A 16,646-nucleotide genomic window follows, 5' to 3' on the forward strand; every position below is an offset into this window, starting at 1 on the left:
AAGGCATCCACACAGCATTTTCGCAGGAAATGCAAATTTTTCTAGTTGAGTATTTGTAATTATATCAAAAATGTGTTATAGTCGCAGGTATCACATGTGACTTAGTTTGTAATAAAAAAAAGTATAATATAGCTGAGCAGTTAAAAAGTTTATGTTTATGAAGCAGTTTATGTTTATCCTCTGTTATGATTATGATTTGATAGATACTGGGAACCCATAAATTGACTGCAACATTACGTAATTGATTAAATAATTGATGTGAATGTAAAATGTGTAAAGATCTTTTAGTGAGTTTATTGAATTTTGTCTCTCTGTGTTTCTATCAGGTGTGAGCTCTCTGGAGACGATGCTGGCTCACCTCTTCTCTCAGCTGTTCGTCATCAGCGTTCAGATCATCCTGCTGCTTCTTATGATGCTGCTCGTCTTCAAGGTAGAAGCAATAAAACCGAAAAATAACACAGAAACTCAAAATACAGACGTAGTCAGATGAACCTTTGCAGCAGTAAAAAATGAAGTCCACAGAGAAGAAAGTGTCAGCAGGGGAAATGAATGATAAAAATAGAAGCCTTAAGAACGGTTTGGTTATATAAACAAGGCTGACTGTTATTTTTACCTCACAGTATAACAGATGTCACCTCACTGTTTGCTTCTTTAATTGATTTTCTGTGTTTGCTTTCAGTCAGTGTAATGCCAATAAGTGTTTGCAAAGCCAGACCACAGGGTCAGTCCTGTTTAACCTTTGCTGAGACCACAACACGGTCACTTAATGTTGAGCACTTTAGGTTGAAACGTGGTATTTCCTGTGCTCTTTGCAAACTCATTGTGTGAGGGAGATTTTCTTTGCTTTTTAAAACGGCCTCTGATATGGTTTCGTTCAACATGCAGGGAACAGCTCTGACAAGGTTAATCCCTCGCCGACCTTTTACCATCTTCATTTGCATTTTTCCTACATCATCAAAATCAGACTTTACCTGCAGTGGATTCAAGTCATAATTTTATGATAATTTTATTAACCTCTATTTTTTTTTTCAAGCATATACCTTTTTTCCCACATAAAAATTTAGGTACAGTGCACTCAAGAGGAAATATATCACATAAAGGCCACTTTCCACTTTCTTCTATTGGTCCAAAACTGTTTCATAACATCACTTATGTGGCAAGACAAAGTTCAGCTACTCTATATACACATGGACTTATCAAACAGTGCTGCTTTTCACCATATTATGACTCGAGATTTAATGTAGAATCGCTGATGTCATGAAACATGTGACAAATCTTGCCAGTTTTCATTGGCTATTTGCTGTTTTATGACTTGACTATGAGGACATGAAAACTTGTCTTCACATTTAAAGACTTTAAACAGTGGCTCAGTTGTGTATTGGTTTACACTAACTGACTAACAAGCAAAAAAAAATCCTAAAAGGAGATACAAATCCCTTTGGAATTGGGCCAGGAAGAATATATAACGGAAAGTAGCTTCTTCTTTATTTAAAGAATATAAATCCTTCTGACATCCAGTGAGAAAAGTATCTGAACTGTTAAACCCAGAGTTTTATGGTTTTCTCTTTTTCATTAGTTTATGCTGTTGTTATGTTGTTGCTGCTAAAGACATTTTTGGTATTTTATTTATTTTTGTTGTACTTTTTTTAAAGTCTACTTTTAATTTTCATTACCATTAACTTAAATGTCACAAGTTCGATTAACTTTAATATCCTTGGCTTTAATGACCAAACCAGTGGGAACATCGGGATTTCCTTCACTACTGATTATTGATAGACATCCATATGAAATCAATAGAGAGAAGAAAGAACAGAGTATAAATGTGAGTGTGCGTTTAGTTCATGCAGGGACCTGCTTTTATGCGTGCGCTCCTCTGTGTTAGTGTGTGTGTGTGTGTGTGTGTGTGTGTGTGTGTGTGTGTGTGTGTGTGTGTGTGTGTGTGTTTTAATTAAGGTGCTCAAGTCCACAGAACCCACCGCTCCATAAATCACTTCCCGCTCCGGCCGTATCCAAGGATCACTGCAGGATCACCACAACAACAGGCCTTGATTGCTGTGGCAACCGAGTGGTCATGTGGTCTCTTGGTGCAGGTTTATTTTTGCACGTTGTCAGGGGAGACGGGAAGTGTCTTAACACTCCAAGAAGGGCACAGACACACACACACACACAGTTTAGCTTATCACCTGGAATCTTGTGAGGCGAGACTTCCAGTCTCTGTTTTACTGCTTTTATGTGATTTTGAAAAGTTTCATACCTCATTTACACCCCAGACCAAAGTTCACTAGCAGTGATAGTTCTTTCCATTTCTTGTGGTATTTTTGGCTGAAGATAAGTCCAGAAAATCAAAGTGCTTCTATGTTTTTTTGTTGTTGTTTTTTTATCTTCCCCCCCCCCCTTTCTCTTCATCTCATCTTCTTGTCTTTTCCTGTGTTATTTAAAAAAAATTCCACTGATTCAAAGTCGCCCCAGGTGATTTAGTATTGCACTCTGATATGTTACATGTGGTGGACAGTTAAACTCCTCTCTGCAGTGTCTGATTTTGTACACCACTCTTTAATGCATGATAACTTCCCATATTAACATCACAGGACCATTTCACTGGTGTATAGTCAGGGTAAGAACTATTTGTCCTTGTTATCTGTGGTGAAACTAAATGTTAAAACTCCTTAAAATGGCCTTGAATGTCCAGGGATGGAAAAAACAACCATAACTTAAAAACGTAATTATTACACATTAGGAAAGAGTTTTCAACTGATTAAGATAGAGATTAGGATCAGCCCTGCAATCTCATTTCTTTCTAACTCCTCACCTCTATTTATTTATTCATCTTCAGACTTCTCTTTCCCCACAGACCATGCAGATATGATAAAATAGTGGAATTCCCCTTTAACAGCCACACAAGATGATTGTACATCATGTCAGGAGTGAGCTTGCAGCAAGCGCTGGTGTAATTTCATGTCCATCAAACGTCTTTCACAGCTCCTTTTTTAAAATGTATCATATCATGGTTTTCCATGGCTTTAGCTTCATCAATAATTCTGTGACACAAACATAAACCATCACAAACATTTTTTTTAAAAACTACTATCATCTTCAAATAGTTTTAGAAACTCCCAGCAGACAGACAATTGTAATATATTTTACAAGAAAAGCTTACATTGTTTCAAGTTTTAAAAATCTGGTTGTAATGCTGCAGTGTCTGTGTGTGTTTATTCAGCTTTTTCTACTTGTGATAAGAAATACTGTGCTCGCTAAAACAATATTGAATACTTGACCATCTTTAGCTTTAATCACAGCACATTAGCTGTGGCATCATTTTGATGACCTTATGCAATGTTACAACATTTATTTCCAAGCAGAGCAGAACTGATGATGAGATGCAGGCAGTCAGCTCACCTCATTTTTGGGGTACATAATGTTGCTGAATTAGACCTGACAAAATGAAGCAACCCCAGATCATAGCACAGCCCCCGAGAGGCTCGCAGGGAGTAGACGTAATAGGTGCATCACTTTATCCACCTCTGTTTTTACGCTGATACACCAGTCAGTCCGGAACAGCGTAAATATGAGATTATTCCCTTTTCCCATTGATCCAGAGTTAAATCTTTATGCACCCTAGCAAAGAGGTTTTCTTCACACTGTGCAGAAAAGATTTTTCTTTTCCAACCATATGATTTTTAGTAAATCCATCACTGTCTTAGTAATAATTCGATGGAAGGCCCTTACCCGTGTTTATGATGCTGGAAGTACTGCTTTGTTCTAGCTTCCCCTCTATTTTTCTTAACTTTTAGGTCTGCTGCAGCTTTGCATTTAAAATGCCCACAACTTAATCAAGCTTATCTTTTTCTTACCCCTGCTCTTCATCTCTTTCTCTCTCTCTGTCTTTGCAGAACCCTAACGAAGGGTCCTTGGTGCTCGTCATAATTCTGATAGTCCTGCAGGGTGTCACAGGCATCTCATTTGGCCTCGTCATCTCATCTGCAATTGACGACGAGCAGAGCGCCAACCAGGCTGCTCTGGGTATCTTCTATCCCAACCTCATCCTTAGTGGTAAGCAGTGAGATTTACTGTTGTGAGTGTAAAAAGCCTTAAAAAGCACAGTAGGTGTGAGTCTGAGCATCACTGAATCAGGGAATTAGAATCTGATTAAATCATCTTTGATGTTGTGAACTGGGTGTAAGCATTTGTGTAGGTAGTGCAAATAAATGGTGGTTTTATTTGGATTAAAAGCTCAAAACTTTAGAAGCTGTAGGAGGATGTGTAATATTTTGTATATATACATTATGGGAAATGTGTTTATCCTTTGCTGACACTGATGTGCAAATAAGCTTACAAAGACTAAAGCCCACTGCCTAACTCACTGATGTTTAATCATTTATAGCAGATTTTCTTTAATTTTGGTTTTTCTTATGCACACTAAGTCATCCAGTGTTTTCATATCATATCAGACTTCTTGTTAGAAGCCCTGCAGTTGCACAAACTGGTTGCTAGTCTTCAAAAGGGCCACGTAAAACAACAACAACAAAATCCAGTGAAAAAACACGCAGACAAGAAAAACATGCCTGAAATATACAATGAAATTAAAATGCTCTTATATCAGTGTGAGGCATATCAGATTTTTGATATAATTTTGACATGCTTGTTATTCCTTTGATTAAGTCCCAGTTAATGATTCATGAGTAAAGAAACTGATATTTTTGAAGATATTTTTGGAGGATGTAATAGTTACTCTGCATACATCTGTGATGTCAGACCACACAGAATAATAAGAAATTCTTTAAAGGCTTTTTCTTATTTTGATGCTGTGGCCTAAAAGGACGGAAACAGCAGTGAATAAAATCTCTCCACTGCAGTGTTCATCCTGTTGCTGTTCTGCTCTGGATCTTCCAGCCATATCACAATATTTCCATCTTTGAACTCTGAGTCCAGACTTCCTTAGAAAAAGATGGAATTCTGAACATCTGCAATTCAAAGCAAAATTTGTGTGCTGATGAAGTGATTGCTGCAGAAGAGCTGCTAAATGCACCGTGAAGTGAGATTAGTTTTTCAGCTGCTCAGACTGAACTTTGAACCTGATTTGGAATGTGAAAAAAACAGAAAAAAACAAGAGAAAGGGCAGATTATTTTAATGCTTCACAGCCTGCTTGTTATCAGAATCTAGACACAAAGCATTCCTGCTGGAGGTGTAAATGATATCTTACCCACATCTGACACATTGTCCTCTCTGTCCTGTCATGTAGGTATCATCTGGCCCGTGGAATGTATCCCGTATCCTCTCCGCTACCTTAGCCTGGTCCTTCCTCAGACCTACGCCTCAGAAGCCCTTCGCTGTATCATGTACAGAGGTAACGCTCATGCACAGAACACATCACACACAACAACAGTTTAACGTCATGTGTTGTTGCTGCGCACCATATGGCATATTGGTAGCGTGTAAGAGTTAGCAGCGTGTGCACGGCTCAGATGATTACGTTGTGCACAACGGAGCCAGTTGACTAAATCATTAATCAGCTCTGGGTCCAGTGTAACTCATCTCTCAGGAGGTGTAGTGGTTTCACTCTGTCTTCCAATCTTTTCTCCTCCTGTTGACCTCTGAACAATAAGACTTGATGACAGCACGAGCTCCCCTTGTGCTATTTGATACAGAGGAAGTCGGAGGAGCCATTTCCTGTTTGAAGGCCTTATCGTATAGATGTGGTGGAAAAAATCTCACAGGGACAAGTCCACAATGTCAGAGTTCAATTTAGGAAATGAACTGCCACCTTTCTTTTCTTTTACCATGGAAAATGCAGCTTCATCCTGCCACATTTGCTAACTGGACTTGATGACTGTTTAATCTCATACAAGATGTCCCTGTCTATAAACTCAGACCCAGATTTAAGATCAATCTATTATGCTTTGTTTTATTTTCTTTTTTTTTCCAGGGGTCGAAGCTTGTACTAAAACCTTTTTGAGATACTGAGGTCAGCTTATATATGAGAGATCCCTGTGAGATAAAATTTGAGTCTGCTCGAAACACTTGGGTTCCCCCAACTTCAAAGGGGAGCCCATTATAAGAAAACTGGCATGAAGCAAAATGAGCTACAACAGCTTATTTCAAATCGAGGATAAACTAAGGGGCGCCCTGAGGTCTATTTTAAGATAAGATAAGATAAGATAAGATAAGATAAGATAAGATAAGATAAGATAAGATAAGATAAGATAAGATAACCTTTATTAGTCCCACACGTGGGAAATTTGTTTTGTCACAGCAGGAAGTGGACAGTGCAAAAGTTATGAGGCAAAAATTAGAATACAATAAGAATAAATACAGTACACAACTGTACAGAATAGAATAAAATAAAATACTATATACAGTAGAATAAAATAAAATAAATATACAATAAGATAAAAATAGAATACAAATACAAATACTATATACAACTGATATATACATCTTCTTTTTTGATTGATAATTTTTTAATAGACAGAAAAAAAAGACACAAGTTACAAATTTCTAAATCACATCACGTTGTGTCCACTTTTTGTAAACCCTTTCTTATTCTTATTGATATAAAGGGTTAGTTTACTAAAGTCTTGGAAAACTATAAAATTCTTCAGAGACTGTCGGCTATAAAAAAAAAAAAGCAAAAATTGTCCCTGATTTTTATTGAAACACCGGGGTCTCTTTCAGCAGTCTTGCCCTGTCTTTGATCTCTCCGTGTCCACTCTGACCACTTGCAGGTGTGCATTTGCAAAACAACAACCTTCAACTTGTATTTATTTTGTTGGAAGAAGTTGCAGGGATCAATCTGTTAAGCCGGGTCGGTGATGCATACCACAGTTTGGGGGAATTTCATCAAAGGTCACACACAGGTTACATTAGAGCTTCCCACTGGCAGTCTGACCCATTGGACAGTGTCACAGTGCACAACACTGTAAATATATCTAACAAAAAATGTAAAAGCTTGCTCCTTTTTTGCACAATTGATCTGACATGCCTGACACGTCTCTGAGTTGCAGCCCAGCTCCCATTGATGGTCCTCAACATGAAGAGTCAAATGGGTACAGAAGCTGATGCTTGCTCTCTGCACAAATCACAAATAAAAGGGTGGTTAGAAAGAAATCTTAAATTGGCATGAGCTCAGGGAAATACACATAAGTGCATATAGAGACAACCTTGAAGTGAGGGGGTAGAGTTTCTGCTTTCTTGTAGGTGCAGTCTCAGAACTTTTTGATCACAGTTTGCATAAATCTGGTGCTGAAATCGTCGACCTTGTCTTTTTCTGTGTCCACTCTTTGCTTGTTTTTTCTTTTGTTTTTTAATCTATGTAGTAAATGTAGATATAAATCTTCCCATCAGGCTGGGGTCTGTCTCGGATGATGGTGTGGCGAGGCTTCGCTGTTACCCTGGGCTGGAACACTTTCTTCCTCATCCTGGCGACAGTCATCCTGAAGCTGCGGACGTGACAGCCTCACCCCACATAGCCTCCCTCAGAATGGGGGGGTGGAGCTGTCAGGGGAAGTCCTGAAGTCAACGACTCACCAGGGCCTCCTGCATGTGGATGGACTGGGGCAACAGCAAGAGGCAAAAGGGAGGAGAGGAGTTCACTGTGGTGTAATAGTTTGATGGGTTGAATGCATCAGTCGCTCTCCTCCAAATTATGTCTCTCTCACACACACTTACAAACATAGACTCCTGGGGTCCCTTATCCAGCTGCCTGAACCTGCAGCAGTTGCCTTTGGCCTGTTTAAACGCAAGTGTGAATTTAGGATGCTGCACACAGAAATACACAAGGTAGAAAATCTACATGCACAATATGTTATTTAAGTATCGTGTGTGGTCCTTTAGTTTGTTTCAATTCTATCCGTAGCTTCTTTAACTCAACACCATCTGAACGGCCATGCACCAGCTCAGGGTCACGTGTTATTATTTTTGTTTGGCCTTAGTCTTTAATGCTACTAAAGATTTTTCTGTAATACACTTTATATTACATCAAGTGGAGCAGCCCATTTTTTGGGGGGTGGGGGGGAAGTGAATGTAACTGTTTTTTGTCCTTGCAGTATATACTGTCTATCCTGTGTATATTTGCATTAAACAGACAAATCTGTTCAAGTTTATATAAAAAAGAAGAATCTTAGCACAACAGAAGCTTTTTGTCCACAAGAAAATGTGAAAATGTTTTTCAAGCAGAGAACCTGAGTGGAGGATTGTTGCATAATGTCGTGGGACTAGTTTTAAAGTGCTGATTGCATCGTGTTGCTCAGAAGGTTCTCACCCACAGAAACACCATCTTCTCTATCTGCTCGCTTTTGATGTTTGCCTTCAGCTTTTTGTCCTGTCTGGTTATGACTTGACAGGAAGTGGTTTCATCTCACCGTGTTACCAGGTGCTGAAAAATCGTCACGTAGAGGTGCATTATTCAGCCTGAAGGTTTCCTCTTTTTTTGTGTGCCTGCGTCTCTTTTAGGAGGAGATTGGTGATGGGGAAAGTATTGGTACTGTATCTGTTTTTTAATTATTATTTCTCTCTACTTTGCTGGACAGAGTGGAGGTTCTTGGACAGATTTCCTTTCGCTGGTATATAGCTGTCCTAATCCATACAACTCTATTTTTTACACAGACTTTTTATTAATCTTTCTTTAAGAATAATACAGATTAAAAGCACACAGGAGTAATGCTGCTTTGAATTAAACATGCTATGGAAATTAGGGAGAAAAAAAAAGGGAAGAAAAATCAAATGAAAATGCAGAAATAAGGTGTTTATAGTCAGAAAGCTTGGTTTTCCTTCCTTTTTTATGTAGAAGTAAACTGCAATGAAGAAATTTTAATTTGGACTTTGGGGGTGCTTTGACATCCTACAACAGATACCACTCTTTGTTTTGGAGGGTATGTTTCCAATTAGAGGTTAGAATAAACAATGAGAAAAACAATTTTAAAACAAGACATGCCTATATCTCACAGGTTGTTTATTTTTCTGTCTTAAATCTACATCATAGGTGCATCATAACCAGAAACCATGCACAATAACCTGATGTGCACCTCCCCAGCAATGTAATTATATGTCACACTGATGCAAGGGCAGGTGTAAATGCTGGAAAACCATGTGGGCAACTTGTGTACGCTACATCGTAGTGTCTGCATAGATTCACTGCAGAAGAATAACTTAAGTGTAAACCAGTGAGCTGTCTGCCTTTACCCATAGCATCATGTCTTCAGAGGAATAGTTTTCGACTTTCTGGTGGCCTAATAATAGGGGAAGATGTAAACCGTTGGCTTAGCTTAGCGCTAATACAGGAAAGGGTATAACAACCTGCCCAATTTTAAAAAAACACAAAAATATTTAAAGGTTAATACATGTTTTGGTTCATCAAAAAAATATAACTAAATGACTGAACTAAAATAAAAATAAGGACCTATTCAACCACAAGTATTTTTTTGCTGTTCAACAGCTTTTTAAGAAGTGACATTGGCATAAATCCTTTTATCTATTTTCTCAAAATATCAAAGTGTTTCTTTAAATGTAAAAACCTTTGAGAGACCCACAGTGCTGCAAAAGCACCAAACCAGCATTACATGTCGTGCCACTCTAAGATTTTGAAATGTTTACATTCATTAATGTTTAATAAATCAGATTTTACTTTTTACCCAGTTTTTGTTTCCATCCTGTTGATCTAAAAACACATACTGATGCATAATGTTGGTTGGTTTTTTACCCATGATGCAACAGTGCTGGTAATGGCAGTTATATCATTAATATGTCCATTAACAAGATAAATAATGAATCTAAATGACTGTAAGTCCCTCTGCTTGCTTTGTGTTGGTTTACATTATGGCTTAATGATGATGTGCATACACCATGCTGTGTACTGAGATTTTCTTGCACTGTAAATCTGCTCTTGCTGCTCTGCTGTACATTCATCAGTGTTCCTGTCGCACATTTTATGGGACATTGTGTTCTTGATTGGTAGAAATAGGGGAGCGTTGACTTATTCATCTTATTTAAACAGCTTTCTATTATGTTCAGAGGACTTCTAAATGGACTTTACTGTATTTTGCCACACTGTGAGGATATACTGTAGCTCTGTTCATATTCTTACCTCTGTGCCTCAGTTGACTTTCATCACACGATAATGTGTCTCTATATAAAATCATGTTAAAGTGGTGGTAAAATTGGTACAGCTCGTGTAAAACTGTTGCTGATTCTGTGAAAATGCTTTTGTTTTGTTTTGTTTGTTCTTGGAAAGTTGATATATTGTTGCCAAAAACTCAGTTTGATCTGTGTAAAATTTCTGATTTTTGTTCAAAAGTGCTTTGTATCGATTACTGAGTAATAATCTTGTGTTCACTACTTACATTTACTTTCCCACACTCCAGTACCTACAAGACCAGCTAAATAATATGTAAAAGCAAACATCTGAGCAAAAGCCTGCATGTCTTTGCATCTTATGATTTACATGAACTGCAATGATCCAGATTCTGATTTAAATGAGCTATGGGGATTCTCCTGTATTGGTTCTATAATACTAACGACACCACAAGAACAAGCATATCAAATTAACCATTTCACGCATAGTGGTCACTACAGTGGACAGCTATTCAAAGGCTGTTTTCTTGTATTTGTGTCATGTTGGTGGTATACTTGCACATAAACCTCTGCATTGGACACTGATGTGTCACTCCATACCCTGCCACCCACTGGTCGTTCAATGTTACTATAGATGTATGGCGTGTTTCATTGTAATTATTGTTATTCAACCCTGTCATGCATGAATTATGACAACCTCAATCAGCATTGTTTTCTCAAGTATTTTTATTCATCCTTTCATGCCTAAAGATTACTAAAAATGCTAAAAGAAAAAATCCTGATTGAGGTTGTCATAATTCATGCATGAAAAGGTTAAGTATTTTAGACAAGATGGATTCAGCATAACATTCACTGACCTTTAGTTCTGCGCCACCAAGAGATCTGCATTTTTCATTGCTTTGTTATTAATTTCAGCATTTAGCTCAACTACTGCTACGCCTTACTGCAGCCTGCGCAGCTTTGTGGTGTACCCTGCGGAGAGTAACGGCTGCTTGTGTCCTTGAAATGTCCGATTTCCCTATTCTGAAAATGTGTTTTCTCAGTTAATCTCGATAAGCCAGTTTATCTCTTTCTTTTTTTCATTTTGAGGGAACGACAAGAAGTGGTTGCGCAAATTGTACGTGTTGCAATTGAGTTTTTTGCAGTCAAATCACTACATTTGTTGTGTTGTTTGTCTGTGTTGCCAAGCCACCATCAGCCAGATCTGACCAAACACCCGTAATGCCCTCAGAAAGCAGATTAGCTGAACTATGAGTGTCGAACACCCAAGCAAATGTAATCGCTGATGATCTTATCAAAAATATTTTATGTTGTTAAGAAATTTTAAACAATTTTTTTCAGTGAATACAAGTCTGAAAGTTTTCTTCAGTTCACCTCGATAGCATGATTAGAAGCAGCCAAGTCTTATTCAGAGTTTAGTCTTTTTGTAGTTGGAGTATTGCAGTTCATATAAAGCTTCATAACAAGGTTTGTGCTGCCAGGTTGAATCACATCCTCTCTGCTCCAAACTCTACCTCTGCTGTCTCTCCCTAAAGGGCATGTAAAGCATTTATACTCCTGTGTTGTGACATTTATGCACTGTGAAAGTGGACAAGCGTGTCTGCATTCATGTATTCTCATACAATAAACGCATCTGAAAAATCCTCTCTTTGTCTCCTCCTTCTGAATATTGGAGCCATGCCAGATTTCACTCGATGCCTATAAAATCCCCGCAATTCCTGTGGTTACGATAAACACCCGGAGGCCATGCACGATGGATTTATTTGATGACTTCATAGTTGCGTCATTGTGTTTGTTACCTTAGTGATGGAGAGGACCCCACTGCGTCTTGTATTCTTACCTGACTTCTTGACTGTTTGAACTCTGTGTGCCTTTGTTTGCGTCAGATTAATGTTATTAGTGCTTTTGTTTGTTTATTCAGTCGCATTGAGGGGACTCAACTTTTGGGGACTAGAAACATAAGAAAAATATATGATCAAAGCCTAAGGGTTGGGGTTAGGCTGGGGATTTAATGCATTTCCTCCTCTGAAGTGATGGAACATGACTATGTGTGGTAAGCATGCCTCATGGCCCATTGTTCATGTTTATGGGAGATAATGAGTCTGTGCATGCTTGTGTGGGTTTACGACCTGGGCACAAATGTTTCTTTCATTAAACATATTCAAACATAATTATTGTGTATGAGCTGTCAGCGCACTATCTTGAAGCCACGTTTGTGCACAAAGGAAAAAGTGTATTTACACAACTGCAGAAAACAAACAAACAAACACAAAATACATATTTTGTAATACAACTCAAAATATTTGTCCAGGACACGACTTAAGACGTGACTTTAAGCCTTGACAGTTTTCTGCATTCATCCTCTTTTCAAGCACGAACATCAGCACTAACACTGTTTTTCTTCGGTGTGCACATTTCCTTATTTCTGCTCGCAATGGATGTTTTTTTGGCTCTGCACCATATATTACATAACTGGGCTTTGACACAAAAAGCTGTCATTGTTTGATATATTTGCTTTAGGTGAGCACACGCTGCCAGGCTGAAAAACAAATCTCATGGGATGCCAAACTCAACATTGCATTAGTTCATCTCTCAGCACTTTTCATCTCGCCTCTCCTGTCTGTCACACTTAGTCCCAACCCAGACTCACTTACTTGAAGTCTATAAAATGTATCTTAAAAAGGTTCTCTCTTCCTAAAACAGTGAGACAGTATATTTTCTCCAGTGTAAATCAGTAGCACTGTTGTTTTTCAGGAGTTCAAAGAATAAAAATAAAATCGTTGCATTGTGCAACAGTGCGGATATGTTTTTGGACAACAACAGGGTCCGATGCCCTTAGCAGACTTTTGCATTTTTCTATTGTTGTGCAGTTTGTTGGGAAAATGAGGATTCCATTCAAGACAGAGAGAACTCTATGAGCGGAGTTGTTCTTGATGCTTAATATACAGCCAGTGGACTCTTTATTAGGTACACCTTTCTGCGCAGGGTTGGACTCTGCCTTAATTCTTCATGTCACAAATACAAGACAGTCCTGGAAACATTCCTCAGAAATTTTGGCTACAAATCCATGATGCTCAACACATCCCAAAGGTGCTCTATTGGATTGAAATCTGATGGCCGTGGAGGCAATGATCTGAGCTTTGTGGCACTCGATTTATCCTGCTGGAAGGCACTATCAGGAGACACTGCGTTCATAACACTCAGGTAGACTGTAATATTTTAATAATGCTCTGTTGGTACTAAGAGCTCCACAACATTACACCACCAGCAGCTGTCTGAACTGTTCATACTCTTGATGCTTTTGTGTAGTTTTTGCCTAATTCTGTCCCGACTCTCTGAATGTCTCAGTAGAAGTGAGACTCATCAGACCAGCCAAGGTTTTTCCAATCTTCTATTGTCCAATTTTGGTGAGTCAAAGTGAATTGTAGGTTCAATTTCCTGTTCTTAGCTGACAAGAACGGCACCCTGTGCTTCAAAGTTCTGCTGCTCTTCTGCATATCTGGGTTGTATCGAGTGTGTTTTTTTGAGTCACAGTTGCCTTCCTGTCAGCTTGACGTCGCCTGACCATTCTCCTCTGATCTCTGGCATCAACAAGTCATTTTCACTCAACGAACTGCTGCTCGCTGGATATTTTCTCTTATTTTGGCCATGCTCACTGTACACACGAGAGATGGTAGTGTGGGAAAATCCCAGTAGATCAGCAATTCCTGAAATACTCAGACTGGCCCTTCTGGCACCAACAACCATGCCGCATTCAAAGTGGCTTAAATTAGCTTTGTTCCTTTCTGATGCTTTGTTTGAACTTCCGCAGATCATTTTCATCATGTCTGCAGGCAAATGATGAGTTTCTGCCATGTCGTTGGCTGATTAGATATCTAACAAAGAGACCTGTGAGTGGTATGTGTGCGCAGTCTGTGACTGAGGGTCTCAGATGACTTCTTCACATGGAAGGTGAAATTAAATGGCAACAGGTATTGAAAAATTTGCAGAGTAAACCTGAACATATTTAATTACACCCAATATTAACTAAAACCCTAATCAAAAGATAAATGGAGCCACAATTCAGATATTAATACTGAAAAAAATTGTTCATCTTAAAAAAAATCAGTTGTCTTCTTCTTCCTGTTATTATTAGTAGTAGTACTAGTAGTTCTAATGACTTATGATCTGTGTTTACATATAAAATAAATGTTGTTTCCTTCAAGAAATGCTTCATGTTGACTGTTTAAAATTTACCACATGTGCTTGTGTGTTTATGTGCATGCAGTTTCAGTTGTGAAAATCCCCACGCAATTCTCTTTGCCATGTCTTAACTGCTTCTGTGCACTCATGCTGCTCTAAATCTAACATTTCAACCAGGCTGTACACCTCATAATGCAACCTCTGGAAAACAGATAACAGCCTTACTGACAGGCTGCTATTAAAACAGTCCTTCAGTTCAGTGTGAAATAAGAGACTGGTTGTCTCTCTACACTCTATTACAGGCGTTGGTGAGCTTGGTGTGCTACCTAATTACTGTCAGTGACTCTGCAATTACACTCAATGACACTTAAATCAACTCTAAGCGTTTGTGTTGTCATGCCGATGCAACTGACTCACAAATATACATATATATGGTGCAATGTGAACAAATGCACAAACAAATTTGCAACAGTAGGAGACGAGCATGGTAAAAAGGCTCTCTGGGAAACTGATGTAACTGATGAAGAAACTGATGAAGGAAAATTCAGGTTACAACTGTACACATCTGGATGACATTACTTCTAATCATTTTGAGACTCGTCAGATGTTTATTCTCAAAAAACGTTCCATTTTTTACTCTTCCTGAAAACATCACGGTGTAGTTGAAGTTAGTTTGAAACGAAGCCTTGCGTCAAATTAACTGCTGTCCCATTTAACAAAGGGGCAATAAACCAGGAGAAATACTGCGCACCGCATGCTAGTGGTGCACGTGGCAATAAAAGTTATGATTTAAGGGGATGCAATCATGTGGGGGATGATTTCATCCCCTCAAATGGGACACAATCAGCAAACCCAGAACAGATTAAACCAAATAAAAGCTGCATTAACCGCTATCAGTTGCATCAAACTCTGGAAGAGTGCACAGAAGAGATAGTTACAGCAGAAAATGGCGTCGTCTGTTGGAGGAAATGTCTTATGTCTTGTCAAATAGATATTACTTATCAATGTGCATACTGTACAGTAGTTAATGTATTGGTTTACAGAGGCTATAAAAAGCTGAACTGAAGGCGTCGTCTGTGGATCTACCCATTCAATTTTCCTGTTGATTTAAAACAGATGTCGGGTAAATTACATCTGTACAAAAAAAGAAAAGAAAAAAAAGAATAAAAAAATTTAAGTTCACTTATTTAGGTACAGAAGGAGATCGAGACATTCATTCCCGAGTTTCAGCACTTTGTTCAGTGCTTTGTTAATCTGTGGTCTGTAATAAGCCAATAAATCACTCACATCGCTACTAAATCACTTTGAAAAGGTCTAAGTCATCATGTTTGATCTCTGTGAGACCAGTGGGAAGCCAGATCTGAAATGTTGTTATCATATCAGGGACTCTTCAGTAGCTTCGGTTTCAGTGCTGCACAAGTCATTCAGAGAGTGAGACTGTATGCACGTTTGTATCATTGTTTCAAATGATCGAAGAACTAGAGGAAGGTACATTGTGATTTATAGTGTGTGAATGTGAGGAAGTTTCACTAGTTCACAAAAAAGTTTTCCACACGGTCAGATTCATAGACAACACAGCATTGTGTTCTATTCATAGCATGAGATACAAAAGGCCTGGAACCTTTCTAGTTTGGCTTTAATAGCCCTATCCACCCATGCCTGCCACTTCATTAGGTACAGGTTGGACCCTTTTTGACTTTAGGGCAGTTTCAGTTTTTACTGCATAGATTCAACAAGGTGCCGGGAGCGTCCCTGGACATTTTGGTCTATATTGACATAACAGTATCACACAGATTTATCGGCTGGGCATTTATGAAGTCAGTCTCCTCTTTCACCACATTCCAAATCTACTCTGCTGGTCTGAGATCTGGTGACTGTGGAGGCTATTTGAATACAGTGAATCCATTGTCTGTTTGAGTCTAACTTTATGACATGGTACATAACCCTGCTGGAAACAGTCATCAGATGATGGGTACACTGTGGTCCTAAAGGGATGGGCATGGTCAGCAATAACACACAGATAGGCTGTGGTGTTTAAATGATGCTCATTTGGTGTTAAGGGGCCCAAAATATGTCAAGAAAATATCCTTCACATCATAATACCACTAGCAGTAGCTTGAGCTGTGGATCCATGCTATCATGTTATTTGTGCCAAATTCTGACCCTACCATGTAAATATCGCAGCATAAATAAAGAATCATAAGGCCAGGTAACATTTTTTTTCTAATCTTCTGTTGTCCAATTTTGGTGAGCACATGCAAGTTTGCTTTTCTCAGCTGACAGGAAGACTCGATATGTTGTGCCTTCATAGATCCTCTTCTCCATACCTTGGTTGTAACAAGTGGCTATTAGAGTTGCTGCTGCTGCCTTCCTTGCCCCAAACCTTCTGCCCATTCTC

At 38.7% G+C, this 16,646-nt stretch overlaps 1 protein-coding gene across 3 annotated transcripts in view; it reads left to right on the top strand.

Annotated features, from left to right (window-relative positions):
- Positions 1 to 11,709, top strand: part of abch1 (ATP-binding cassette, sub-family H, member 1) — a gene marked incomplete in the record, with an annotated part of 41,509 nt that extends 29,800 nt beyond the window's left edge. For all 3 annotated transcript variants that reach the window (XM_042220899.1, XM_042220900.1, XM_042220901.1), the window contains 4 exon segments: positions 327 to 430; positions 3,891 to 4,050; positions 5,241 to 5,345; positions 7,343 to 11,709. In XM_042220899.1, coding sequence (XP_042076833.1) covers positions 327 to 430; positions 3,891 to 4,050; positions 5,241 to 5,345; positions 7,343 to 7,449 — 476 coding nt within the window.
- Positions 11,710 to 16,646: the final 4,937 nt, after the last annotated feature.

The sequence above is a fragment of the Haplochromis burtoni genome, unplaced genomic scaffold, assembly GCF_018398535.1.
Source record: "Haplochromis burtoni strain Fernald_Lab_line unplaced genomic scaffold, NCSU_Asbu1 Contig_57, whole genome shotgun sequence".
Taxonomy (NCBI): Eukaryota; Metazoa; Chordata; class Actinopteri; order Cichliformes; family Cichlidae; genus Haplochromis; species Haplochromis burtoni.